Source organism: Psammomys obesus, unplaced genomic scaffold (genome assembly GCF_907164565.1).
Source record: "Psammomys obesus unplaced genomic scaffold, mPsaObe1.curated_primary_1811, whole genome shotgun sequence".
NCBI classification, from domain to species: Eukaryota; Metazoa; Chordata; class Mammalia; order Rodentia; family Muridae; genus Psammomys; species Psammomys obesus.
Genome location: NW_026585644.1, coordinates 37,170,425 through 37,198,208, shown reverse-complemented (window position 1 = coordinate 37,198,208; position 27,784 = coordinate 37,170,425). Strand labels below are relative to the sequence as shown.

The 27,784-nt window shown below is 44.5% G+C and overlaps 1 protein-coding gene and 1 long non-coding RNA gene across 2 annotated transcripts in view; one reads left to right on the top strand and one right to left on the bottom strand.

Annotated features, from left to right (window-relative positions):
- Positions 1-27,784, top strand: part of Capn13 (calpain 13) — a 70,848-nt gene that overhangs the window by 6,331 nt on the left and 36,733 nt on the right. The window contains exons 2-7 of the mRNA XM_055627404.1: positions 7,261-7,333; positions 8,431-8,546; positions 13,999-14,135; positions 21,231-21,405; positions 22,279-22,353; positions 26,387-26,472. Coding sequence (XP_055483379.1) covers positions 7,261-7,333; positions 8,431-8,546; positions 13,999-14,135; positions 21,231-21,405; positions 22,279-22,353; positions 26,387-26,472 — 662 coding nt within the window. The remainder of the gene's footprint in view (positions 1-7,260; positions 7,334-8,430; positions 8,547-13,998; positions 14,136-21,230; positions 21,406-22,278; positions 22,354-26,386; positions 26,473-27,784) is intronic.
- On the bottom strand, positions 4,912-13,211 carry LOC129691329 (uncharacterized). Its single transcript, XR_008722449.1, has 3 exons — positions 13,164-13,211; positions 7,608-7,688; positions 4,912-5,670 (listed from the first exon to the last, which is right to left on the bottom strand). It is a non-coding gene; the product is annotated as an uncharacterized LOC129691329 (long non-coding RNA).

Below are 27,784 nucleotides of genomic sequence, written 5' to 3'. Positions count from 1 at the left end.
CATATTAACTACTTCAGTTTCCGTTGGCGTACCTAATATTTTTGAACTCTGTCTATCTCACAAAACCAAATACTTCAAGCTGGGAAAGACTAGGTGTTGGGAGAAGAGAGACGTATGGGGCAAGTTGACCTGGAACATACATACCCCTAAACTTCCCTCAGCCTGGTTTCTTGTCCCTGATGAGCCTTAGAGTCACCGGATTACTGTTGGTCTTGAATGCTACCTCTGGCTGACCTCCTGATTTACAGGTGTGGAAGGCAGGGCTCTACGGCCTCAGGTCTACAGAGCTGCCAGCTGATTCTGAGTCATCACTGGGTGGGAGTTCAGCACAGATCTGTTCTAAGATATTATCACAATAACTTTCCTAATGCCCTGGCTTGCCAAGCCTGCCTGCTAATCAAGGACTTCACAAGGCTCAGAGCTTGCTCTTCTTTAGCCACAATAGCACATGTTCTGTACGGACCTTTTCTCTAGCAAGCCGATGTACAACCTGAGCATCACCACATCTCTTCCCACCTTCCCTCTCTGACTGAGGGTTGAGGTTCTAAGGGTCAGCATAAGACATGTGGTAGATCCTTAGGGGACAGGAGTTGGAGATACTGTATCCATCTTTAATGCAGTCAGTCCTACTGTTTCCTTGCAAAGTTGATGTTGGCTATTGATTGCAGGCCTATCTTGTCCCTAACTAGCTGCTACTTTTCTTTTTTCTTTTTCTTATAACTTCCATTGTTTTGGTAAAAGTTTGTATGGTTATCAAATGCCTTCATAGGCTTTAGCAAAAGGGTATAAATTTTCCTCCATTTAGCCCATGTAATTCCTATTTCATATTATTAGAGATCCTAAATTGTTGTTGAAAATACATGGTATTGTATTTTCAATACATGGCTAATAATAAACATAAACATAATAATAATAATATTTATTATAATAATAAACATCATTAGCCCTATAATTATTATAGTGGTATTATTTAATCTGTGATCATAATCAGTAAGACAGAGATACCTGTTAGATTTTATAATTGCCTTATTTCACCTTGGGCTGGGCAGATAATTCACCTACACCACCTCAGTCTCCTAGCCTGCATCCCTTGCCATCTGCCTTCACCTTTCTTTTCTGGGCTACCTTCCATCCATAACCTTATAAATACTTGCTTAAATATTTCATCTTGGTGTTTCTTTCCACGTCATTCTTGGAGTCCTTTCTCCTGGCCCACATGGTTCTCTCTTCACCTAACCCCATGGGAGTTTCCTCCTTCCTCGTCTCTTCCCATGATTCTCCTCTCCCAAAGTCCGCAAACTTTGCCCATGCCCACCCCATTCTGCCCTGCCAGGTTTAGGCCTTTTAATCAGCCAATCAGGAATAATTTCTTAGATAGGGTTAAACAGCAGTACTTGGGGCACATGGCAATTTGCTCATAAACAATAAGAATCGAAGGGGGCAAGCAATTAACAAATACAAAATACCAGACCATACTCCAACTCTAAAATGAACTATCCTTGCCTTTTTCATTCCTACAGAAATTCCTATTTAATGAAAATAAGTTAGCCTAAGTCAATGTGTGTGTGTATGTGTGTGTGCACATGAATATATATGTGTGCATGTGTGTTTACTCTCATGTTGTACATAGACTTTATTGGCTTCTTAATTAGCAGTAGTGTTCTTTTTTTTAATTTTATTTTTTTCTTATCAGTTACATTTTATTAACTCTGTATCCCAGCTGTGTCCCGATCCCTCATTCCCTTTCAGTCCCTCCCTCCCTCCCTCATCTCCACCGTGCCCCTTTCCAAGTCCACTGATGGGCGGACCTCCTTCCCATTCATCTGACCCTGTTTTATCAGGTATCTTCAGGACTGGCTGCAAAGCTCTCCTCTGTGGCCTAACAGGACTGCTCCTCCCTTGGGGGGGTGGGGAGGCCAAAGAGCCAGTCATTGAGTTCCTGTTAGAAATAGTCCTTGTTCCCCTCACTATGGGAAACCAATTGGTTACTGAGCTACCACAGGCTACATCTGAGCAGAGGTTCTAGGTTATATCCATACATAGTCCTTGGTTGAATGTCAGTCTCAGAAAAGATCCTGTGCCCAGATATCTTTGGTCCTTGTGGAGCTCCTATCCTTTCCCTATCAGACTAACTCCCCTTCTTTCTTATGATTCCCCGTACTCTGCCAAAGGTTTGGTCATGAGTCTTTGCTTTGAAAACACTGCTAGTTAGAGTCTTTCAAATGCGCTCAGTAGACTCCTGTCATATGTTCAATACACATCCCATCTGTCTTTCTAAACGAGGATTGATCATCTTACCCCATGTCCGCTCTCTTGATTATCTTTTTTAGGTGTACAGATTTCATTATGTTTATCACATCTTATAGGTCTATATAAGTGAGTGTATACCGTGTTTGTCTTTCTCCTTCTGGGATATTTCACTCAGGATGATCTTTTCTAGATCCCACCATTTGCCTGCAAATTTCATGATTTCCTCCTTTTTGATTGCTGAGTAGTATTCCATTGTGTAAAAATACCACAATTTCTGTACCCATTCCTCCGTTGATGGACATCTGGGTTGTTTCCAGGTTCTGGCTATTACAAATAAAGCTGCTACAAACATGGTTGAGCAAATATCCCTTTTATGTACTTGAGAAAACTTTGGGTATATACCTAGCAGTGGTATAGCTGAGTCTTGAAGAAGCACTATTCCTAATTGTCTTAGAAAGCGCCAGATAGATTTCCAGAGTGGTTGTACCAGTTTACATTCCCACCAGCAGTGGAGGAGGGTTCCCCTTTCTCCACAACCTCTCCAGCATGTGTTGTCCCTTGAGTTTTTCATGTTGGCCATTCTGATGGGTGTAAGGTGGTATCTCAGGGTCATTTTGATTTGCATTTCCCTGATGGCTAATGAGGATGAGCATTTCTTTAAGTGTTTCTCTGCCATTCGATATTCCTTTGTCGAGAATTCTGTTTAGCTCTGTTCCCCATTTTTTAATTGGATTACTTGGTTTGCTGCTTTTCCGCTTCTTTAGTTCTTTGTATATACTCGATATTAGTCCTCTGTCAGATAAAGGGTTAGTGAAGATTCTTTCCCAATCTGTAGGCAGTCGCTTCTGTAAAGCAGAGTTCTTTTTTTTTTACATTTTTTTCAATTATTTATTTATTTTTTTATTTTATTTTTCTCATTAGTTACATTTTGTTAATTCTGTATCCCAGCTGTATCCCTCATTCCCTCCCCAGTCCCACCCTCCCTCCCTCATCTCCTCCCTGCCCCTTTCCAAGTCCACTGATAGGGGAGGGGAGTTTGATGTGGAAAGGATAGGAGCTCCACAAGGACCAAACATATCTGGACACAGGGTCTTTTCTGAGATGGACACTCAACCAAAGACCATGAGAGGATAAAACCTAGAACCTCTGCTTGGATGTGACCCGTGATAACTCAGTAATCAATTGGTTTCCCATAGTAAGGGGAACAAGGACTATTTCTAACAGGAACTCAATGACTGGCTCTTTGACCTCCCCACCTCCCAAGGGAGGAGCAGTACTGTTAGGCCACAGAGGAGGACTTTGCAGCCAGTCCTGAAAATACCTGACAAAACAGAGTCATATGAAAGGGGAGGAGGTCCTCCCCTATCAGAGTTCTTTTTTTTTTAACACTTAAACTGTAAATAACACGGGACACATTTATCCCCTGAAAGTGTGAGAGGATTCAGCAGAAAAATTGCAGATGGTTATACTAGGATGATAGTCTTTTAAATCTTAAAAATATTGACCAAGGTTATTGATTTGGGGGTGTTATTTACTAATTTCAGCCATTTTGTCATTAATTTTTTTCAGAAAGTTATTAGTATTTGTAATTGATCAGCATAAAATTTTCTGCTGTGCTTTTATATTTCTTTCTAAAGACCATTTTTATTTCTAATTTTATTTGGGTTTCTTTATTATATTTATCAAAGGTTGATTTTATAGATAATGCCACTGAACTGAGCAGAACAATTTATTTACCTTATTATTCTTGCTGTATTGCTGGCTTATTTTACAACTTACAGGCCGTTTTCTTTATCACTTCCTTCCTCCCATTTTTGTTCCTTTCTTTCTATTATCTATGAATTGACTGCTTCGCTTATGTTTGATTCTGTCTTGTTTAATAATGAATGCATTTGAGGCTATGGGTTTGCTTGTGAACATAGCCATTCTAATTTCACAGCTATCACACAGGAGAGAGGAATCAATAGTTATTGAACACACACCCTGTCAGATGCTATGTTAAGTATTCCACATCCTCCCTCATTTGCAAAATAGAAGGACCCATCCTGCTTTGTAAGTCTGTTGGGAGCCTGCAGGGAATAGGCTAGGAGTAGAGCAGCTGGTGCTCAGGCAGAGTTTGATAATTGGTGGCCATCGCCCTGCCTCAGAGTTCGCTTCTCTCAACTGTTCCTACATTTTAACACCACGTTGCACATGAAGGGAAATTAAACTACAGCAAAGATGAAGAAAATATTCAAGGTCTCCAGGTCATCTGAGAAGAAAGGTCAGCGCAAGATTCCATCTGCAGTCTGTCTGCAGAGGTCTTCCAGACACCATACCCTCCTGTGCAAGGCACAGGAACAAAGCGAACAGAACAGCATCAGAAGAACTAAGCAGTGGGTAAAGATAACTACAGTCCTGCCCCAAGCCCTTGTAAGCCTCCACTGTCTCCGGTTGTATGTGTATGCATGCGTGCACATATATGTACAGCTCACATCTGTATGGCTCGCATGCACGTAAAAGCCAGAGGGCAGCTTCAGCTGTAATCCATCCTTAGGTACCATCCACCTTGATGTTTTCAATGAAGTCTCTCACTGTTACCTGAAGTTTGCCAAGTAGGCAAGGCTAATTGGTGAGCAAGCTCCAAGCATCTGCTTGTGCTGGGATTCTGAGGGAGTTCCATCACATCTGGCTTTTTACTCTATATATTCCATCTACTTTGATTTATCTTTATCATATTTTTAATGTTTGAAAACATAATATAATTACATCATTCCCCCTTCTCTTTCCTCCTTCCAACCCCTCCCATGTATCTCCTCTTGCTCTCTCTCAAGTTCGTGGCCTTTTTCTTTAATTGTTGTTACCCACATCCGTACATACACACATTCCTAAAATACAATTGCAACTTAATCAGCCCCTATAATCGTACTTATTTGTATATGATTTTAGGGCTTACCATTTGGTATTGGGTAAGCAATTAGGGGACTCCCCCCTCTATAAGATCATTTCTCCCACTCTCAGCATTCCTGGGTTGCCTGTAGTTATTGTTTCTGTTTTGTGGTTTTGTGTTGTTTGTTTTTGTTTTTAAGACATCTTAACTTTCTTCCTTCCATGTCAGCATGTCTACCAGTACCATCATTGCTCATGTTTAGGCAGACATGTTGAGGAGAGTTTATAGGTATAGCTTCTCTGTCTTTCTCAGAGACACAATCTCACAATAAACTTCCTTTTCTTCTGGCTCTAGTAATCTTTCTGCCCCATCTTCCCCAGAGGTCCCTGAGCCTTTTAAGGGTGCTGGAATTGTGTCGTGAATGTATCCCTTGGAACTGGGCACCGTTTGATTTCTTGTTTTCTGCCTTTTGACCAGTTGCAGTTTTCTTTAATGGTCTCCATCTGTTGCAAAGAGAAGTTTCTTTGATGAGGGGTGAGAACTTCGCTTATCTGTGGGTATAAGAACAAATATTTAGAATGTAGTTAGGGATTATGCTAGTTTGGTGAGGTGGTGGTTGTAGGTTCTCCTTCAAGATCCATGACTTCACTAGCCCCAGGTGATTGGCTAGGTTTCAGGTACCAGGCATGCCTTTCCTCCTGTTGAGCAGGTCTTTAACACGGGGCCTATGAAACTCAGATAATCAGACTTGCTTGAAGGCAAGCACTTTTTGAGCCATCTCCCCAGGCTTCCACTTTCATTTTCAATTCCTATACTGGAGCATTGGGAGTGAATGTCATTATTCAGATAGCAGACTTCCTTTGAGATCTGTAATTCCTTTTCCCAGTAGAAGTAACCATCTGTGGTCACTGAAGTGCCCCCACATTGTTTTAAAGCCAGCGCCACAGCCCATGTACAGGAGCATGGCCCCTCACACAGTCTTTCCTGCTTGAGTGAACTGGAGAGCTTTCCAAGTACACTCTGCACCTAGTTATAACAGAGGGCCCCGTAGGAAAGCCAACCTGTGTCTCTCCCGGAGTCTGATGGGGTCCCTTCACTGTTGACAAAGCAAGTGAAGGCATGTTCTCCCCAGAGAACCCTGGCCGTGCATGGAGGACAGGTAGGATTCTACATCGTGTAGGTCTCTTTCCTTTCATGGATACTTAGGCCCTGATCTCTGGGGAGTTACGTGTCCCTGTAAAAGGAAACAATAGCAGAACAATTATCAAATTATGCAAACATATATAGTAGAAGAAGAGTCACATAGAGAGGTCACAGAGAAAAATCCTGTAGGCTCCTCAAAGGAAACAAAACTAGAGGGCTGGTGGGCCCTGGAGTAGGAGCCACGGCGTTACTCCAGTGTGTCCTAAAAGGGCCTGGAGACGCCCTTAGGAACTCTCCTAATATTCACATCTGCTAAGAGTCCGCCAAGCTCGCCCAGATGTCCCACTTTGATGCTGTAGCATTCCTCTTCTGTGGCAGGCAAGTATACGTGGGCTAGATGCCAGGATAGAGGTCCCCCAGACTGAGTCTGTAAGTACATGAGGTGTGGGCACCTGAGTAGCTTGAAACTTGTGTCCTATGCAGCTTGTGAGTGCAATCTAGAGTTGGGAATGGCCAAGCTGGTTTCTGAGGCATGTTGTTTCTCAAGAAAAGCTTTATTCAGAAAACAAAACAAAACAAACAACAACAACAACAAAAAAAAAAACTGTAGTCCTAATATTTCTCAAAGTCTCATCTGACAAATGGATCCTATTCACTTTTATTTGTTTATAACCGTCTAATAAAACACAGGCTTGTTGGGAGCAGACAGGCTGACTATTTGATATAAGGATCTTCAGACTTTATTTATGAAGTTTCCTTGTAGAGTTTCTTTGTGCATTTATTGCCTGTCTTGTCAGTTACATACACACCCCTTTGACACCTGCTTCCCTGTGAGCAATAAAACCTGAAGAACAAAGGAAGCCTACCTAATTCATATTTTAAGCACCTATTTAAGAATTAACCTCTATCCCTCAAAGGCAAGTGAATGATATTGTTGATACCACACTGACGCAGGAAGGGATGAAAGGCACTCACAGCTTCTCATTGTCTTTTGTAAGGATTTATCAGAGGATCCCCCTCACTTCATCCTGGAAGGTGCAAGCAGATTTGATATCCAGCAAGGAGGAGCAGGTAAAAACTCCATTGCTCCCATTTCAGCCTTTCACCTTGTCCTTCACATGGGAAACCATTGCCTTAATCCAAGTTCATAGGTGTCTATTGAGCTATGAGCTGGATAGTCTGCCCATTAGGGATTCCTCTGACTAGAGAGAGGGGCCCTCTTAGGGTACCTTTGTGATTTCTGCTCTGAGCACAGTGCCTGTCATGAAAGCGCATTCAGAAAATTGATGGTGGTGGCGGTGAAAGAGGCAGAGAGAGAGAGGGAAGCATATTTAGAAGAGCTCACCTTGATACTCATGGAGAAGGTCAAGGCTACTTATCCCTCAAAGGGAAGAGGAGACACCTCCTGCATGGGCTAGCAACTCCCCTATACAGAGGTGGGAAGGGCAAACGTTAGCAAAGAAAAATACAGGTGTGTTTTCTGCAATTATTATAAAATACCATTGCTGACTCAGTTCAGTGGTTAAAAAGTAATGATAATAGTGCTATGAGATCAACCCTAGGCAAATCTTAAAAAAAAAAAGAATTAGAGAGCCAGTTAAACCCATCAATTGCCATAGTTTATGAGGGCTTCCCTGATCTTCCCCACCAGACCACACCGCACCCCATGTTCCCCAGTGCCTATACTACCAGCATTAGCACCTCTTCTCCATCTTGCTTGGAACTGCCTCAGTAAATCTTTCCCCCAATTTTCCTCCCTCAAAGGGCAAAAACCCAGTATAGACTCCAAACCCCCAAATTTTAACTGTTCCAAACTCTGAAATGTTATCACAAGAAGAAAATTATATACCTGATCTCACATGGCAGGTCACAGTCAAAACACAAGTGTAAAAAAATAAGGCTTAAGATTATCTCCAGTCTAAGTATATGAGAGACGTGGAACATAAAGGAACATGTATTTAGATTTGGGTCTCATTCCCAAGAAAATGTATTATGTGAAAATATTACGTTTAAAATAATTTGAAAACATCCTGGTATCAAAGATTTCAGATCTATATTGACTCTGTTCTCAGAGGAAGGGTTGGCAAGTTAGGTATCCAGGACCCATAAAATTTAGGGTGGGATTTTCAGGTATAACCAGTTGCCTTTTACGGCTTTTCCCTTCCTAGGAGACTGCTGGTTCCTGGCAGCACTGGGTTCCCTGACCCAGAACCCGAAGTGTCTCCAGAAGATCCTGATGAAACAAAGTTATTCACACCAGTATGCTGGAATTTTCCAGTTTCGGGTATGTGCACCACAAGAAAATTCCTTCTATGATGGAAAACTCTTTGTGAGTCATGAATTTTCTAATGTCCTGGAAACCTTGAAATGAGAGTGACATCTGTATGTCAGTTACCCTTCCTCCTCCAAAAGCCTTCCTCCTCCTTTTACTTATGGTCCAGCCACACACAGAGAAGATGAGAGCTGAGATATTTGGTAGAAGAAACAGGATGTTGAGGAGTCCTTTGGGCATATGCTGAAGGGTACATAACAATTAGTGAAAGCCGCTGGCCTAGAACTCTAAAGGTGATGACCATTGAGTTTTTGCCTGTTATTCCTGTACCATGCCATGATGCTTGTGACAGGAGTTCGAAAACTACTGCATCTGGGAAGATAAATTCTGCTTCATTATTCATTCTTCTTTTCTCAAAAACCTTCGTAATCCTTGCACATTTCTCTTCCATGGGAATTTTAAAATAATTTTGCCTAATTAAACAGAAAAGCCGCTGTGATGTAGAATGGAGCAGCATATAATTTATGCATTAATTTAGAAAAATTACATTTTTATTGTTTTAATTATTCCTTTCCAGAAACACGGTATATCTTTCTATTTATTCAAAAGTGATTTTATGCCTGCTCATAAAATGTTATAGCTACATTTTCGTATTGGTGCTGTTTCCTTCTTGGTAAATTTATTCTCAAATATTTTACAACTGTATAGCCAATGTGAACTTCTTTTGGCTTTTCTCCCCACAAACACACTTTCCAAGTAAATGTTGCTGGAAAAAGAATAAAATAGCCATCTATTCCGTAAACTGTCTGGAAACCTCACCAAATTCTCTCTCTAGTTCTCCTTTTTCTTCTGTGGTTGAATCTAAATTATTTTAGTTACCTAATGATATAATCTTCAAGCAGGTGGAGTTGTTTCTCCTCTTTTAATGTGCATAGTCATTATTTTGCTCTTTTGCCTTCTCACACCTATTGAGTCAGAGAGACAAGGGTCAAACTCTTACCGCCTATGGATTTTAGTAAGGGACTATTCTGATGCTATCAGCTCCAGTTTGTTAAGAGTTTGATTAGAATTTGTGTGACTGTGTCATGTCTGAAGTTGTTTTCTGTGTTGTGTTATGTTATTGTTTAATCATGTTTGAGTTACACTATCTTTGTAAAGTGAACTATTACATCCTTGGTTATTTGAAAGAATTTGAGTAATGTTTGCTAACCAAACATTCAGGAAAGTAGACAAAAAAAAGAAAGTAAAGGAGATAACAGTTAAATCACCTCACTCTTCTTTTATATGACTTCCTTTACTCTTCTAATATATTCAGCAGCTATTAATTGATTTGCTTAACTTGCTTCTCTTGGAATTATTCTTTTCTAACTTTTATTTTTGAGATAATATAATTACACCATTTTTCTCTATCCTTTTCTCCCTCCAAATTCTCCCTTATATCCTCCCTTCCTCTCTGTCACCCTCATGGCCTCTTGTTAGTATATGTATTTATGTATGTGTACATACTTATTATAAATACCTAAACATAACCTGCTCCATATATTTAATGTTGCTTGCATGAGAACTAGCTTTGGGTACCAGAAGATACCATGCAAACTTTTAAAGGAGGGAGGCAAGCAATAGTCCTCCCCAGCTATGATGCCTATGAACCATGACCAGCATGGCACAATAACCCTAAGTGTTCAGAAGTGACATACATGCATCGGTGATAACCAACAGCTATCTAATTGGACTTAAACTTTCTCAACAAGAGAGAAAACATACCTGAAACTAAAAACCTAGCTGACTAATCATTGCTAGTGAAGTCATTTATCTTAGACAAGAAATTATAACCACTGCTTTACTAAATCAGCACAATTCCTAACACTAATCTAAATATTTGTCCTTATGCCCACAGATAACTGGAGCTACTGATAAATATTTATGCTTCATCAGAAAAACTGTTTTCCGATACAAAAGCTTAAAGCTGCTCCTGGAATTCTCTGATAGTTCATTTGATATCTTTTTTTTAGATTTTTAAAATTTATTTATTTATTTTTATTTTTTAATATTAGTTACAGTTTTTTAACTTTGTATCCCAGCTGTATCCCACTCCCTCATTCCTTCCCAATCCCACCTTCCCTGCTATGTCTGGGCCAGCAAGATGTTTCCACATGTAAGAGCCAACCAAGCCTGAAGACCTGTGTTCAAGACCAGGACCTACAGGCTAGAAGGATAAAACCAATACCAGCATAGTCCTCTGACCTCCACATGTGTGCAGGCACACACACACCCTCTGAAGTTTTTGTTTACGCTTTAATTATCGGTCTTACATTCACTGATATGGGTGTTTTTTGTAAGAAACTTCAACACTCATTGCTTGACAGGCTCTTCCACACTCATTTCTTTGTACCTTGAGATTTTGTTCTATTTTACTTCACCAAAGAGAAGCAGTCCCTTGCATAATTTTCTCAAGCTGCAAGAGAATTTATCTGATCTCAATGAAGAGCCTCTTAGTTTCATCTGGGTTATCCTGTCACGATCTTTCCCCTAAAAATCCCCATTGTCCCACTGTCTTACAGTTTCCATTGTTGTAGGGAAGTCTGGTGTCAGTAAACCATACACGTAGCATGTGATATCAGTCCTCAAGTCTCTAACTGGCTGTCTCTCCCCGGAGTTCAGAAATTTCTCCAGAATACATTCAAATGTGTATAATTTTAAAAGCACTCTTAGGGAGTGGAGATATCTCAGCAGTGCACAGCACATACTGTTCCTACAGTGGACCTGAGTTCAGTTCCTAGGATCCACCTTGAATGGCTTAGACCATCCATAACTCCAGCTTCTGGGGAACTGATGCTGTCTTCTGGTCTCTCTGAACCTGTACTCATACACCCAAGCACACACACACACACATGCATGCATACATACATACATACATACATACATACATACATACATACTTATAATTAAATTTTAAAATATAAACTAAAAGAAATATTCTTGGGCCAGCGAGATGGCACAGTCAGGGCAATATGCACACACACAAACACACACACACACACACACACACATATAGACACACATACATGCACATATTCACAAACTCATACACAGACAATGCACACATACTCTTTCTTGAAGGTAAATGAGACATTAAGCCTAAAGACTAGCTTCCTTCTGTTGCTGGCTTTCATTCCGTCATTGCTCCTCTTTCTCACTCTGTTCACCACTTCCCAAAATCCAGTTAGGCAATACTAGATCTTCTGACAAGCTAGTGACAGTAGTGATCGATCCAAAGAACACACTTAGGGCAGTGTAGACTATCTAGAACGGAACTGAGCATCGGCTCACCATAGGACCGCAGGCATTGCTGGACCATGCCTTGGTTGGTTAGGATAACCAGAGGCCCAGCATGGCGCACTTTGCCCTTTTCTGTAACAATGAAAGTCAGACAGTTACCCCAGGACTCTGCATTTATCCTAAGTGTTCAGTCCCCAGGACCCACATGGTGAAAGACTCCATTGTCCTCTGACCTCCACATGCATGCTGTGGTACACACACAGGCACACACCATGCATGCACACCACGCATGCATGTACACCACCCATACACACAGCATGCACACGCATAAGCAAACAAATGTAGAAAAAACTCTCCAGTATCAGCTACAGTGCTGACTTCTGTAGGTCTCTCCCTGCCACTGTGAGCTTGGACTCTACTTCTCGAAAACACACAGCGCCCAGGCACCTCAGATGCTTTGCCCAAAAAACTCATTACCCTGCCAGGCACGGGGCATTGGAAAAATGGCACCCGCATGGTTTTTGAAGAGTTTAAACATTGTCCATGTCTGCTTCACTAAGGAAACATAGGCATGGCTGCATTCCTGACCATCAGTCAGCTTAGTTTTTGTGTTTACAGTATATTATTTATGCATAGGTATCAACACTTATTTAAACACTATATATATGGCGTCAGCAATCTTATCTGGTGGTCTGCTTGCATAGAGAAAGTATATTTTATCAGTCTTACTAGTGAGAGAAGAATGAGGTGAGCGTGATTTCTAAGATGAAACTGGCCATAATAGTTCCCTTGTCCCAGGGCACCCTCATTTATCCTTCTGGCTACTAAACAAAACAGCCATACAATTCCACAAATCATAGTCCCTCACAACCACCCTGTCCCTCTCACTGGGGGACTCATCTAATTTCACTCTTAGCCTTTTCATCTTAGCATCCATCATTTCCCAGAGGGTAAATCAAGTCAAGGTAAAGTAAGTTTCTTGCCCACTTACTTATTAGATAATAAGAGGTAAAAAACCAAAATTCAGGCACATTTCTACCAAATGGACATTATCCACTCTGTTTACCCAAATCAGTCCAAATTTTGAATGGCCTTCTTGTGTACCCTCTGAAAACTGCAATTAACTTTCCTTGTGCCAGAGCTGTCTGTAGTGCCCTGGCTCCTTAATGGCCATGAGAACATCTCTTTCTTGTTTCCACTGACATCTCCGTCTCTGTTTTCATCTCTGCTCTGATAGTATGTCCTCAGGTGGGTGCAACAATCCTGAGACATCCAGATGCAGAAAGGATGGAGTGGGTGTGAGCACACATCCACGCCTACTTTAGCAACGCTCGCCTGGAGGAGACTTACCTTCGTCTAGTGCAGTCCTAAACCGCAAGTCCTGATGCTCCATCTAGCCTGCTGGAAACAAACAAAGATACTTAGAAGGCTGCCTTTGTAATGAACGTTCCTCATTTGCTGATGTCCCTGGGTGAACCACTTAGAGTTGAATACTAAAGATGAAAGCAGTCTGTGTTGGAGAGGAACAGCTGGCTCATTTGTGCTCTTAGCAGTAAGAGCGCCAGGCACTTTTCATTTCTCTATTATAAGAGCAAGGCCAGCGTGACATGAGGACAGAAGGGCCAGAGTTAGGCTGTCACTCCTCGGTCCTCCTGAGCCAGCCACGTTGTTCTGCCTCCAGGCGTTCGCCCATTCTGTCTTCATCATTTGAGGTGCATTGCAGTATGCCTGCCTGCTTCCTTCCTGGAGCCCTCATCTCCAGCTCGGCTGTCCTGCTCTGTCTCAGCCCTGCATCTGCCACTCTTCTTATTTAACATATGCTCCCCCTGCTGCCCTGCCTGTGCAAGATAGATCTGGAGCCTCCTGTCTATTTGAAATACACACAAGATATATCGAAATAAGGCTATAGTTAATTGCAAAGCCAAAGTAGACCCTACACATATTTCTTCCCTGCCTGGATATCCCCGTGCTACTTGCCTTGTTTTCTTGATTTGTGCCTCGTTTTTTTACTTTACCACTGAAGGTGACATGCATTTGCCCCTTGAGCTGGGAATTTGCACTAGATGGAGTTTGTTATTGGGTCATGAAAGTCATGCCACCAACTCTGTCTTGGCTTAGGTCAGAAAGTTACAGAAACTCCCTCCTTCCCTGGCTATACTAAGGCATATCCTTGTCTTTCTTCCAGTTCTGGCAGTGTGGCCAGTGGGTGGAAGTAGTGGTTGATGACCGCTTGCCTGTCATAGGCAAGAAATTCCTCTTTGTGCATCCTCGAAGAGGCAACCAGGAATTTTGGCCCTGCCTGATGGAGAAAGCCTATGCCAAGTAAGTGTGGGCAAGCCTTGCAGCCCAGTTTCAATCCTGGCTCTGCCTGTCCTGTGTCTTGCCCTCACCGATGCCTCCTGCCAGCTGGCCCTGCAGCTCAAAGTATCTCTTCTGAATGCAAGCGATGTCCTGGGTGTGGTGGCCCACACCTTTGATCCCTGCATTGGGAAGCTGAAGTAGGCAGATCTTTGTAGCCAGCTTGGTCTACAAAGTGAGGTCCAGGCCAGCCAAAGCTACATAGTGAGACCTTGTCTAAAAACAAGCAAATAAATGTCCATTTGAGCATCAGAACCCTTATCACCCAGCAAAACAATCTCTGTAAGTAATTGCCAAATGCAAGGTTTGGTCCCGGGGCTGTGATGAGGGACCCGCAGACACACAGTGAGCTGTGGGACAGACAGCTCTAGGTCCATGTAACATGAAATATAGGCAGATATAAGAATCCAGATGAAATATAGTTGTCCTTTACATCTGAAGGACCCTCCTATGGATATCACAAGTCATGATGCTCAAGATCCTTATGTAAAATGGAATAGTATTTACATGTAAACTACATATATTGTGTATGCCACATATAATATCTAACGTGATATAAAGCCTATGTAAATAATTATTATACTGTATTGTTTAGGAAATAATAACAATGGATATTTGCTCATGCTCAGTATTGACAAAATTTGTTTCCAACATTTTCAATCCACGGTTGGTTTAATTGTGGGTGCAAAGGCTGCAGATTCAAAGGACCGACTAGAAGAGTATAATCCTGCTCATAGAAAATCCTGCTCATGATCTGATTGGGGGATAAATGAGGAAATAATCCTGACTCTCTGGCCTACAGAGAGGAGAGCTGAGGTTTCTGAAAGAGTTGACATTTCAATGGAGATGGAAAGATGGGTAGGACTCTACAGTGAGGGGAGAGTTATGGGTAAGGGCAATGGGTAGGGGCAGTGAGAGGGAAACAGACAAAAGCTTTGGTGAAACACTTTAAACTGTGGTCCAGGAACTGAGGGTGTTATGTGGCTGCTATGAGATCTCATTTGTTTGGGGGATGGTAGATGAACAGAACTTACTCCTTTCTTATAATTCACACAGGATGTTCAGGGACCACTTCTAGTCATGACAAGCTCAGAATTTGCATGCACCCCAGCTCACATATTTTCTTTGGGCTTTAAGGGTTTTTTTGTTCAACAGATGCCCACCGAACATTTTACCATATGCCAGGCACTGTGTTTGGCACTGCCTCAGACACTTGAGCAGTCTGGTTTAAGTGAATATGTATAATGATATGCATACACACATCTACACAGAGCAAGGCACTATTCTAAAGACTCTTACAATAACCAAAGGGGGAAAAAAAAGCAAATTGTAAGGTATGACAGCATCCCTCAATGTTCCCAGACTGCAAAAGTCAAAGCTAAGTAAGGCCAAGTGACTGGTATTAGAGACAGCCCTGATGGAAATGCCCTAAGACAACTTTCTAAGGGCCACTTTGCTACTCTTAGATTATTCACAAGCACATGTCACACCCCACAAGAAAACTAGAAGAAGTCTTAGAGGACAGACCATATCCCAGAGGCACTGTGGATATGGTATGAAAATCCATGCCAGGATACACAGGTACCATTGGGTGGCTGGACTCCATAGACAGCCACACAGCAGCCAGAAGCCACAGATGCAATCTATGCCAGGCTAAGCCTCATAGTGTGGGCTCCAAAGAAAAGGGGCAAGAAACACTGAGCAGTAAAATAAAAAGGCATTTATGGACATGGAAATTACATTAACTGCAATGTGCATTTAACAAGAATACAGAAGAAAAAGCATTAAGGATTAAATATCCTGAAATGGACTGTGGTTAGAGGGAGAAGAAGGAAAGAAGGAAGGAAGGAAGGAAGGAAGGAAGGAAGGAAGGAGAGAGGGAAGGAGAAAGGGTGGGAGGGGAGAGGAGGAAGGAAGAAAAGAAGGAAGAAGGAAAGAAGGAAGAAGGAAGGAAAGAAGGAAGAAGGAAGGAAAGAAAGAATGAAGGAAGGAAAGAGCCCAGCAGCCTGTCTGACTTCCTATCTTATCTTTGCTCACTCCACTAACTTCACTTTCCTTCACTCTGCTTCCTGGCACCTCATGGCAGAGCTTGGCCTTGTGGCCTTGCTCTTTCTCCCTTTCACGCTTCAGTCTCCTCCTTTTGACCATATTTCCTGTTCCTTATAAGGTTCTTGTTACAGAAACTGACAGTTTAACTGGCCAAGGTCACATTGGGTCCCTGCTGGCCTTCTCAACCATGGCCAGGGCTCAGTGGCCACAGAGTCCTGTAAACAAGAGCTATGGAGGAGAGCATCTACTACATGGGCAGAGACACAGAGAACAACGCTTCAGAGGGGAGAGGGAATCACAGAGTCATAGCTCACAGGTGAAAGACCACCAAGCACCCCACATCCTTGAGAAAAGGAATAGAAGGGTCATAGAGTTGGAAGGTCCACATTCACACATGAGAAAGCTGAACCTCCAAGCCATCATAAGACAATAGGTACAAGCAGTTGAATCCCTTAGTCACCTGCTCGGGACGCCTTGTGGCGGGGCGTCAGCCTGGCTAGATTCACAATCTAGATGAACACGTTCCTCCAGACTTCTTTGTGTTTTTCTTTCTTTCCTTCCTTCCTTCCTTCCTTCCTTCCTTCCTTCCTTCCTTCCTCCCTCCCTCCCTCCCTCCCTCCCTCCCTTCCTTCCTTCCTTCCTTCCTTCCTTTCTTTCTTAAGACAATTTGTGAAAAACTAAAGTTGTTTCTCCCTTCTATTGCTGGAAAGAGATGTGTGTTTGCATTGGAGAAAGAAGTCCAGGTAAGAGCCAGGGCTGTTGAAGCAGAGCAGGCGTTCTGAGAAGTTAATTCACTTCTAAGCTACTTACACAAACATTGCCATTATCTTTCCAGGAAGGATCCCACCCTTATCACTTCTGGGCCTCATTTTTTCCCCCTTATGTAGCCTGGTGTTTCACTGGGAGAATTAGAAAGCTTGAGGATGGAAATGATGACTTTGACCCCATTTTATTAACTGCCGACCTAAAGCAATCATTCAGCTTGAAAAGAAATGGGAGTATAGACTCAAATCCCACATTCTGCCACCTGGAGAAATGTAGCTGGGGATAAAGTGTTTCAGACTATCAAAGCTGTGTAAAAGCTTTGCCTCCACACCCACCCACCCAAGGAGGACATTACCAAATGCAGAAGTGAAGGCCAGCATTTCGGAGCCTGGTTGAGGCCTCTGTGAACATCATGACCTCCCTCCTGTGAGGGATGAGAAAACTAAGGCTCAGAGAGAGCACATCACTTGTCCAAGGTCCTACAGTAGTCAAGACCAAGCTGAGACCAAGAGACGTCCCCCCCAGTTACTTTCTTCCTGCCAGTTCTTGGTATTGTCAGCTCTTGGTATTGTTTCAGGTTTGTTGCCTGAAACAGGACACCACAGAAACATGGAGAGAATAGCCTTCTGTGGCAGAGGCCACTGTCCCTCTGAGGGCATGGAAACAGCCCAGTGAACACGTAAGGAAGGAAGGAAGGAAATGGTCTGTTTCCATTTCCCACTTATCACTGTGCCGGGGAGTCTGGAAGTAAATTAATCAGTTCAGGCAAGTGTCAGGCAGAGCAATCTGTGTTTGGAAATTGAAGAGACAGGGACAAGCTGTGGCAGGCTGTGTATCAGCCAGCGTGGTGTCTCTGTGGGTAAGAACTTCAGTAATTCAGTCTCCTGCCAGGCTCAGATTGAGACACCTGGGTTCATCTATTCTATCTGAGCATGAAGATGGTCATTTCGTTGAGGTGATGCTAAAGCAGAGGGATAAGGACAAGGCTCTCAGAATTCCTGGGTTTCGGCGACAAGGCCTAGTTACAGCTCTAATGAGCACATTTGTCTCTCTGAATGTCTCTGTCTACCTGTCTCTCCATCACTCTATCTCTGTTTCTCAGTCTCTCTCCATCTCTCTGTCTGTTTCTGTCTCTGTCTCTGTCTCTCTTTCTCTCCTGTTCCCTATCAGCAATGAGGGCTAAGAATAGTTGCCATGTTCCTGAAGCATCAGCGAGATCCATAAGCTTGCTTTTGCAAAGAAGAGACCTAACTCCTCGTCAGAATGTCCAACTGCTACTGAGACAAGCTCTGCAGGCATGGAGGATAGACACTGAGAGAAGGTTATGGAAGACAGGAGGAGGAGTCCTGGCTGTGGCAGAGTAGAGAGGGTGCCCTTCCACCGTGGGTGGTATCTCTGTGGTGACAGCAGAATAATGTGCCTAACAGACCTCAGATGAAGCCCAGAGCTGTCAAGATGAGGTGCATCAGGGAAGAGGGGTCAAAACCCCCAGTTGCTTTCCTGGAGCAACCATCTCATGGATCCTGTAGAGCTGGGAGGAACCCTTGGTACAGGCAGGAAGGACTAGTGCGGTGAAGCACTGAAAGGCTCTGGAATGGTTCTTTGTGAGCTTTGCTGTCCTCAGTAAAGACGTGACATTAAGAGTCAAGTGTTCCATCAGAAGAAGGAGAAAAGAGGGAACAAGTCAGGAGCCTGACACAGAGGACCTCTGAAAAGCTCTGCCCTGCAGACTATCAATGTAAATACTGAGACAACCTTTGGGCAGAGTGCAGGGAATCTTAGGAAAGAAGTGAGAAACAGTAAGATCTGGAGAGGACAGGAACTCCATAAGGAGAGCAACAGAACCAAAAAATCTGTGCACAGGGGTCTTTCCTGAGACTGCTATTCCAACCAAGGACTATGCATGGAGATAACCTAAGACCCCTGCACAGATGTAGCCCATGGCAGTTCAGTATCCAAGTGGGTTCCATTGTGATAGTAACAAGTGATAGGAACAGGGACTGTCTCTGACATGAACTAATTGGCCTGCTCTTTAATTACCTCCCCCTGAGGGGGAAGCAGCATTACCAGGCCACAGAAGAGGACAAGGCAGCCACTCCTGATGAGACCTAATTGACTAGGATCAGAAGGAAGGAAAAGGGATCCTCCCCTATCAGTGGACTTGGGGAGGGGCATGCATTCAGAGGGTGGAGGAAGGGAGGGATTGGGACAGGAGGAGGGAGGAAGGGAACGGGGGGGGGGGGATACAAAGTGAGTAAAGTGTAATTAATAAAGAAAAAAAAAGTCAAGTCTTCAGAGGTAGCCAGGGATAACCCTGATCAAAGGGAACCTGAGCCATCAACTGAGCAAACACTGTGGAGATAAAGACTTTAAGATCAATCAGATCCTGAGGTCAGAGGGAGGCCAGGGAGGGGTAACATCAGAACTCATTTTAAACAGTGTGGGTAGATGTCCCACGGATGTCCCTGTAGATTTGTCCTTTTGGTCTGTGGATCCGTAGGTTTCTATAATAAGAGGTTTTTCTATGCCACCTTTGGCATGTACACCAGGGACATAGTGGCTGCTTAACACATATTTGCTAACATGATTTTGCTATAATTCTATGTGGTTCTAGGAGGAGAGCGATCAAGGAAGAAATAGGGTGAGAAAGGAGTCTCTGAAGTCCCCAGTGTGACCCAGCCCATCCTGCTGTGTCTAGCGGAAAGTCCAAGAACAGGATGAGGAAGGGTCGTCTCCCAGTCAAAATACCTTGTTATATTTGCAGCAGCAAGACTGAACCCAGACCCAGACTCTCATTTGAGTTTATAGTGGAAGAAAAGACTCATGACAGGGACTATGACCATCATTTGTCACAGGCTGTCTCTGCTTGCCAGTCAGAGACAGATGCCTGGGATCTGGCAAGGACAAAGAGAAGTGTGGCTCCTACATCCAGAAGACTGGCCACAGACCCCTGTCTCCTGTCCTTCATGTTTTGTCGTGACTGTAGCTTAGGAACCAACAGTTCACTGCACTGAGAGTCTGACCCTATGACCCTAGCATTAGTGATGCCATTGTGACCTTTCTTCCAGAGATCACAAGCTTCCCCGACCCCTACTGTCTACCCTTCTAGGTCCATCCATCTAATGGCCCTATAAGCCTCTCCAATCTGATTTCCCCCTTGGGATACCCCTAACATTCTCTTTACCTGAATGAAGCTCAACTCAGAGCCGAGGACACCTAGGCTGAGATCAGTCCATCCTTTGTCTCCCATGGTTATCCATTTGTTCTTGTAGCAAATAGATGCCCTAGGAGGTTAAAGAGCTTGATTTGTGGCCATTGACAGCCACTTCTAAAGAGATTATGTCCTGATGCCAAGCACTGGTGTGGAGGACAGACATATCTGGAGCAGGGAGGAGACACACAGACCACTGTGCCTCCTGATGCTGGCCAAGGCCAGAGGTTCTTCTCTGCGCTGCCCACATCCCCTTATGCTACTTTAACTCAGTTCGGCATATGTACACACCCTGCTCCACAAGCAGGCAAGGGGACCTGAGAAAAAGCTCACTTTCCTTCCAAGTATTGAGAGCTTGTGAGGGAGAGCCAAGGATAGAACCTGGATAACATGTGAGGGGGGTCCCGAAACAGGCTCAGAGGTGCTAAGCCACCCCCTGACATCATACATCCAGGAGATTATGAGTAAAGGCTGGGGTTTGAAGCAAAATCGGGAAGAAAGCAAGGCTGAGACAATGAGGCCAGGTATTTCTGAGGTGCAGGCATGGAAGTAGAAGGCCAAAGGCTGTGGGATGGGTGCCCAGAGAACAGGTCTGTATGCCCAGACTCATCTCTTCCTATGCCACCTTCACCAAAGCCTTTCCCCTTCCTAATTTACAAGGAAAGGAGTGGCATTATAAACAAGAGCTCTGGATCAGTTTTCCCAGAGTGAAAACAAATGCTGCTCATTGCCAGGCTGAACTTGGGGTCAGAATTGTGAGTGGGGATAAGGTCTTGTTCAACTTTGGGCCTAGGGTGGCCCTGCACATATCAGTGCTCTCTGTGTCTGCAGACCAGGGAGACAGCAACAACGCAGATTCTCATCAAAAGTAGCATTCAACATTTTCTAAAGGCTGGCTGGCCCTGCCCTTCGCTCCTCCTGGGGAGGGCGGGGGGGGGGGTCCCTGCGGATGGAGAAGTCCCTCATCTAGGAAACATGTACAGGGTTGATGTGCAATCTCCTGCTCCAGGAATAACCTGACTTTCCCCTCCCAGGCTGCTTGGCTCCTATTCCAAAATACACTATGGCTACCTTCCCGATGCCCTGGTGGACCTCACAGGAGGAGTGGTTACCATCGTCAACCTGCACTCCTCCCCTTCTGATCTCCTGATGGCAGTGAAGAACGCAGTCAAGGCAGGCTCCATGGTGGCCTGTGCCACACCAAAGGGGGTGAGTATATAGGGGCTTCCTTGGTACCCAGAGAGTTTTTCTTCACCCGAGAGTATCCATCCAGAGCTCTTAACTTGGGAGAAGACAGATTTCAATCTGTATCTTTCCTCTGAGATAGGGATTCCAAACTCACATCATAGAAGAAGAGATGAGTTCAGAGAGACTACATAACATTTCAAAGTCACACAGCTATGGGGTGCTGTGCACAATTTAATGCAGCCAGCCACCCAATCCTCGCATATTGCTTCCTTCTGAGCAGGAGCAGCGTGCGGGCCAGGGTGACCAGAAGGATTGTCAAATGTTGGAGAAAGTAACTGTAGCTAGTGGTAGCTCCACTGTGTTTTCTTTATATTTATGATTCTGGCCAGTCATTGGAGTAGCAGACCTCATCATTTGCATAACGTCCAAATTACTTGAGTCTATTCTAAAGCACCTGGCTCCCTGTCTACATGACACTTCCTGTACTCTTAAACATTGGCCAAGTAGTCACTTCCCCTCGCAGAGGAATGCTGTTGAGGGCAGGAGACCCTGATGACCTGTGTTACACTATGTCTTGCTTGTGACAAATGATCAGTGGAGCAAACAGCCCATGCCCTCAGGTCCTGTGAGTTTCAGAGTCAGTGGGGTAGGTAGCTCCTGGGCATGTAACACTGAGACCTCTCACTCAGTAGCCTTCACTTCTAAACTCTTAGGAAGGGTCACACACACACTCATAAACTCACACATTCACACACACACACACACACACACACACACACACACCTCTTTCCTGCTGGGTGGCGCTCACTAGCTCAGCTGCTGTCTGAATGTTTTTTGTTTGTTTGTTTGTTTGTTTGTATGTCTCCAAAGAACTCTGTTCTTTCCCTTCTACAGCTGACAGAAGAGTCAGAGGTGATGGAGAATGGACTGGTGAGCCAGCATGCCTACACAGTGACTGGAGCTGAACAGGTAAGGCTGAGCTGCTGGCCTGATCTGGTCCCTGGGGTCCTCCTTACAGGAGCCAGCAAATCAGATGCCTGTGGGAAGCCCAGTGGCTGGAAAGCATGTACCTACCTCTCACCCTGCCATAGCTCCAGCAGTCTCAACTCCTTTTCCAAAGTTATGGTACCTAGGGTCCTTCTCTCCAGGACACTTCTCTCCATGTTTGTTTGTTTGTTTGTTTTTAATCTCTGTGATAATGGAGATGGGATCTACTCCAAAGGGAGGTAGAATGAATCACTCAATTGACTTTAGGGAAAACTTGACCCTGAAACTCATTTCATTTGTGACATAAAAACTAAACCAATAGAACAAAAGTCCTCTAAACTACAGGTACTTACAAAAGAGAGCATGTATTTCTCTCTTATGTAAGCAGATGATTCTGGGTCGTGGGTGTCTTTTAGTCCCTGCTGCATTGCTGTGAAGAGACACGGTGACTAAGGTAACTCATTAAAAACGCATTTAACTGGGACTTGCTTAGTTTTGGAGGGTTAGAACATGATCGTCATGATAAGAATCAGACAGGCATGGTGCTGAGAACTTTACATCCTGATCCACAGGCAGGAGGGAGAGACCAAATCTGGTGTAATCTTTTGAAACCTCAAAGCCCACCCCCAGTGACACACCTCCTCCAGCAAGGCCACACCTCCTAATCCTTCCCAAACAGTTCAGCTAATTGAGGACCAATCATTCAAATATATGAGCCTATGAGGACCATTCTCCTTCAAATCGTCATGGGGGTAACTCTGACATAAAGAGCAGGGGATTCTACCTGTGAGTTCAAGATGCATGCTGTACCTTTGTCTTGTAGCTTTGGAAAAGAATGAGGCCAGGGGCCATTCTTTGTTCTCCATAGTGGACAAGAATAAAAAAGACATCCAACACACACACACACATACACACACACACACACACACACACACACACACACACACACACACACATACCATTAGCTTGCATTTAATACTCCAGCCATACAGTGTCCTGAAAGAGGCTGGGAAATCCATTTCCTAGCTGTTTCTATCTGTTCAGGTCCAACTGGACTCCATGATGGGGTCGGCAGTCTATAGAAGAACTGACTGCAAATGAATAAAAATGTGTGTGTGTGTGACTTCTGGATACAGCATAATCCATCTAGAAAATACTACCAAAGTCCAGCTATCTTCATTCTGAAATGAAGAATCTGAGGGATGATGGGAAAATCATGTTTCTGAAGGTCACAAAGATGATGACCTATGAGATAGACAGCTGCCTGGCACCTGGCCTCCCCAGTTTGCATCTGAAGTCATCAAACACCTGTGCAGTGACATTTCCTAACTTCCCAAGGGTTTTCCTGCAGCGTCCCTGACACCGTATTTCCCACTGCTCTTGAGTCAAACATGGTTTCTATGCCCTACAGGACAGAGTTCCAAACTCCAAGGCAAATTTTCCAAAGGTACCTGTGACCTGGGTAACGCAGAATTTCAAGCACCTTCTGTGGCCTTCTCAACTTGTCCTAATTCTTTGGTGCCAATCTATCTTTCCCATCCATCATCTTAAAGCCGGTTGCCCCATTGTTTCATATCCTAGTTCACAGCATGAGGGACTTTATTCTGTCCCCTACCTGCTTCCAAAATGGTAACCCAGCATCAATATACTTGAAGATAGTTGGCATCTAATAAACGCTTGTGGAATGGATGGATGGAGTTGAATGCATGAATGAATCCATTTGCCCTAGCCTGAGAAAATGACGTTGCTATTTCCCTATCACAGAATATAAGACAAAGGCCTACAAGGCATTTCCATGAGCAAGGTCATGGTAGCTGAGACTCCAGTCCTTAGAATTGTGTATCAGATCCCCTGCCCTACTTTCCCAACCTCTTCCATGAATTGTTGATGAAGACAGTCAATATTATCATCACACTGGACATATGTAGATGCTCCATTTCCTATAGCCCCACTATCCCAGATGTGCACAAGTCTCAGGTTTGCAAATAGATTTTATCTCATGTGGCAGCTGTGGTCACTTAGCCATGTTGTCTGGGTTTCTATGTTGATAAGACTTTGATATTGCTTACAGACTTGGAGAAAGAAAGCGGTGGTCGGTTAGCGATATCTGTGGTGAGCATGGGAGGAGAGCATGGTCTGAACAGAGCACCTGCTCAGGGATGACAGTGATCAGGACTGCATGGCCTGTATAGTCCTGCCCTCCTTTTCTAAGCAGGTGTCCCATCACAGAATAATAGACCTTCAGGATATGTTCTCTGAAAACAGATACATCTTTAGAATGCATCTCGCCATTTCTGCCTCTGCAGGTGCAGTGTCCATGAAGAGGCTAACGGCTTTGAGAGCGCCTGCATTAGTGCTACTTAGTTTTAATCAACCATTAACAATGACCCCACAGTTTCTGGCATGGAACTATTAATAGTCAATTGAGCTAGCATTCACTAGAGAAAATACATCGAAGGAGCTGCTATTTAGAATAGGTAACCCGGGCTACCTCTTGTCCAGTGACATCTTTGCTGAGACCAAGACCTGACCAAAATGAAGAGAATGGTCAGATCACTGAAGATCACTTGGCACTCCTAGCTATAGCCTACTTACGTATCAATTGGTCAGGGTCATAAAGGACACACGGGCTCAGGGATTTGAGTTTGTTAGAGTCTCTCTCCCCGTGGGGAGCGAGACGGCTATAACTCTGAGCCACAAGTGCTAAGATTAAAGCAGCCTGTAAATGTAGTATGCTCTTTAATCTCCTCACCCTCCCTCCAGGCAGGACACAGACAGGAAGATAAATGAAATTGGCATTTTTTATTACGCACCTAGCTCTGCCGGCAACTCCCCTGGGCCAAGGGGTGAGTGTTTATCTGCATGCCTCATTTAGCCTCACTCTGAGCCCTCTGAATCATGGGCTATAGTTCCTCCTCATGACCAACTGAGCCCCCGACTCTACTGGGCACCCAGGGGGGCTCATTATTCTCTGCAGCACACCAGGTGACTGTTTCTTATGCCCCTGCTTGGTGGGTATTCTGTTTCTTCCCCTGCAAGACAAGCACTGTAAAAGAACCCACCTCAAAGAACTGACAGTAAGTTAGCTTGGGGCCTCTCCACAATTTCTCCTTGTCCAGTGATAAGCTGTTTAGTCTCTCAGCCGCCTCTGCAATGGAGTCGGTGGACAGCTCCATCCTCCCCTAAGTCTTCCATCTCCTTAGACAGCATTAGCATGGATCAATAGCCCAGCTACAACTCAATCATGCTGCAGTCCCCCTCTCCAGGCCGAGGGCTCCTGGCTCCCGGAAGTGTGTGCTGGATGATTTGCTGCAGTTTATTCTGACATCTCCATGGCCCCGCCCTTAACTAATGCAAGAGCACAGGTAATAAATACCTTGAGGGTTGGAGGCAGGGATGACGGAGAAAGGAGGCCTGTTAGAGGCCACCTTCTCAGAGACTGGCGTGTCTGGTTAGGGGTAAGATGTTGATAGAAGAGGGCTAGCCTCGGCTACCCCGGCTCCACTGATGTCTCTTACCCACATCAAACTCCTCACTCACAATACTGTACTATAGGCACCAGAGGTCTGCTGCTAGGGAGGCAGGCTGTACTGGTGGGATGGAGATGCCATCGTGTGATGGATTAGAAGAAGCAGGGGACCACAAAGCTGTCTCCACTACAGCCAAATGCAGCAGCCTATGCTAGCTGTCCACAGTTAAATCTGAGTTCACCCAGCTCCAGGAGACAACACCCAATATGATGGAGCTGCCCCTGCACCTGCTGGGGCTGAGCAAAACAAGGGTCATTTTCATCCCCTGCTACACTTTCTCTCTCCCTCTCTCATTCCAGCTCCATGCAGGCGGCAAGAGAGACATTGATTTTTTTTCTTCTTTTCATTTTTCTCCTGGCTGCAGCCAAATGAGGTCAGGAGTTAAATTAGTCCTGGGAGGTAAAAGCAGCTGCATTCATACTTCAGTTCTCTGCCGACTTTGGCCAGAGAGCCCTGACTGTTGCTTTTTCTGTTCTTCCTTACAGATTCGGTACCAGAGGGGCTGGGAAGAAATCATCCGCCTTTGGAACCCCTGGGGCAACACAGAATGGAGAGGGCGCTGGAAAGATGGGTATGGGTGATGGGCACACGGGCAGGTGAAGATTGTTCCCAGAATGTGGGCAGGGTCTGGCTAGCCCACTGCAGTCCACACTACAGGCCTGGCCATATTCATCCCTGGGTACAGCTATGAGTACACTAACACTCCCAGGGTTTCATTTCCTAGGCATCAATCAGGCACCTGTGAAGTGCATGACACCAAGTGTGAGCTGGGCTAGGTAGGTGCTGTGATATGTATACAAATGGTAAGACCTGGTGCCTGCCTTCAGAAGGTCTTTGCAACCTCACGGACGTACCCAAGATTAGCAAAGAGGGTGAGAGACAGAATGGGAGCTGAGCTTCCCCTTGAGAAGAGATAGCTAGAGAATAAGAGCATCCTTCCAGAAAGGGGTTCCTCGGATTCAGATGCTGATGAGGCCACATGATCAGCATGGAGTGAGCTTCGTGGGTAGAGCTGAGACAATGATCTGGGTGAGCTTTTTCCTGAATAGACTCGGCTGTTCCTGACACCTGACCTGGACTCAGTGTACCAACATGCCTGCAAGTAGCTCCTTGCTCATGGCGGGGGGTGTGGAGTAGCTAGGCCTCCAACACCGCCATGAGCAACTCTGCAACCTCCCCCAGGTGCCAGCATGGTCATCTCAGCTGCCGTAGCCTGACCTCTGTTGCCCTACTTGCCTTTTATGTGCAATTAAATATCTAGTTTCCACATGATGAGAGAGAACATTCAATATTTGCCTTTCTTTTGTCCCTCTCATTATGCTCTCTTCCTCCCACCCCAGTCCCCAGTACCTTGACGACTGACAGGGAGAAGGTAATAGATGGAGGACGGTGGACAGCAACAATTTACTTGCTTCTCTTGGTGGTCAGTGGGGCTGGGACTGTCACATTCCACTCAGGACCTGTGCAGACCTGTAAAAAGCATCATAGTGCCACGACTGCAGCCTCACTTCCAGCAGAGTAGGAGCATGATCAGAAAGGAAGCGCAATGTGTCAGACAGATGGAATAGCACCCAACAAGTGGTGAAAATCAACACAGTGCTCACAGTGAGCTCCAGAAGGCACATGCCGACAGCCTGGGTTGCTGGACCAGCTGCCAGCACTCCAGCTGGGCTCCCCGGGCCAAGCTAATGCAAGACCCCTTGATTCGGTGTGGGCCCTGGGGCTGGGTGTGCACCTGGTCTCATGGGCACTCAGCAACCAGTGTGAGATGAAGGTATGATGGAGGATGAGAGAGAGAAGAAGAAGAAAAAGAAGAAGAAGAAGAAGAAGAAGAAGAAGAAGAAGAAGAAGAAGAAGAAGAAGAAGAAGAAGAAGAAGAAGAA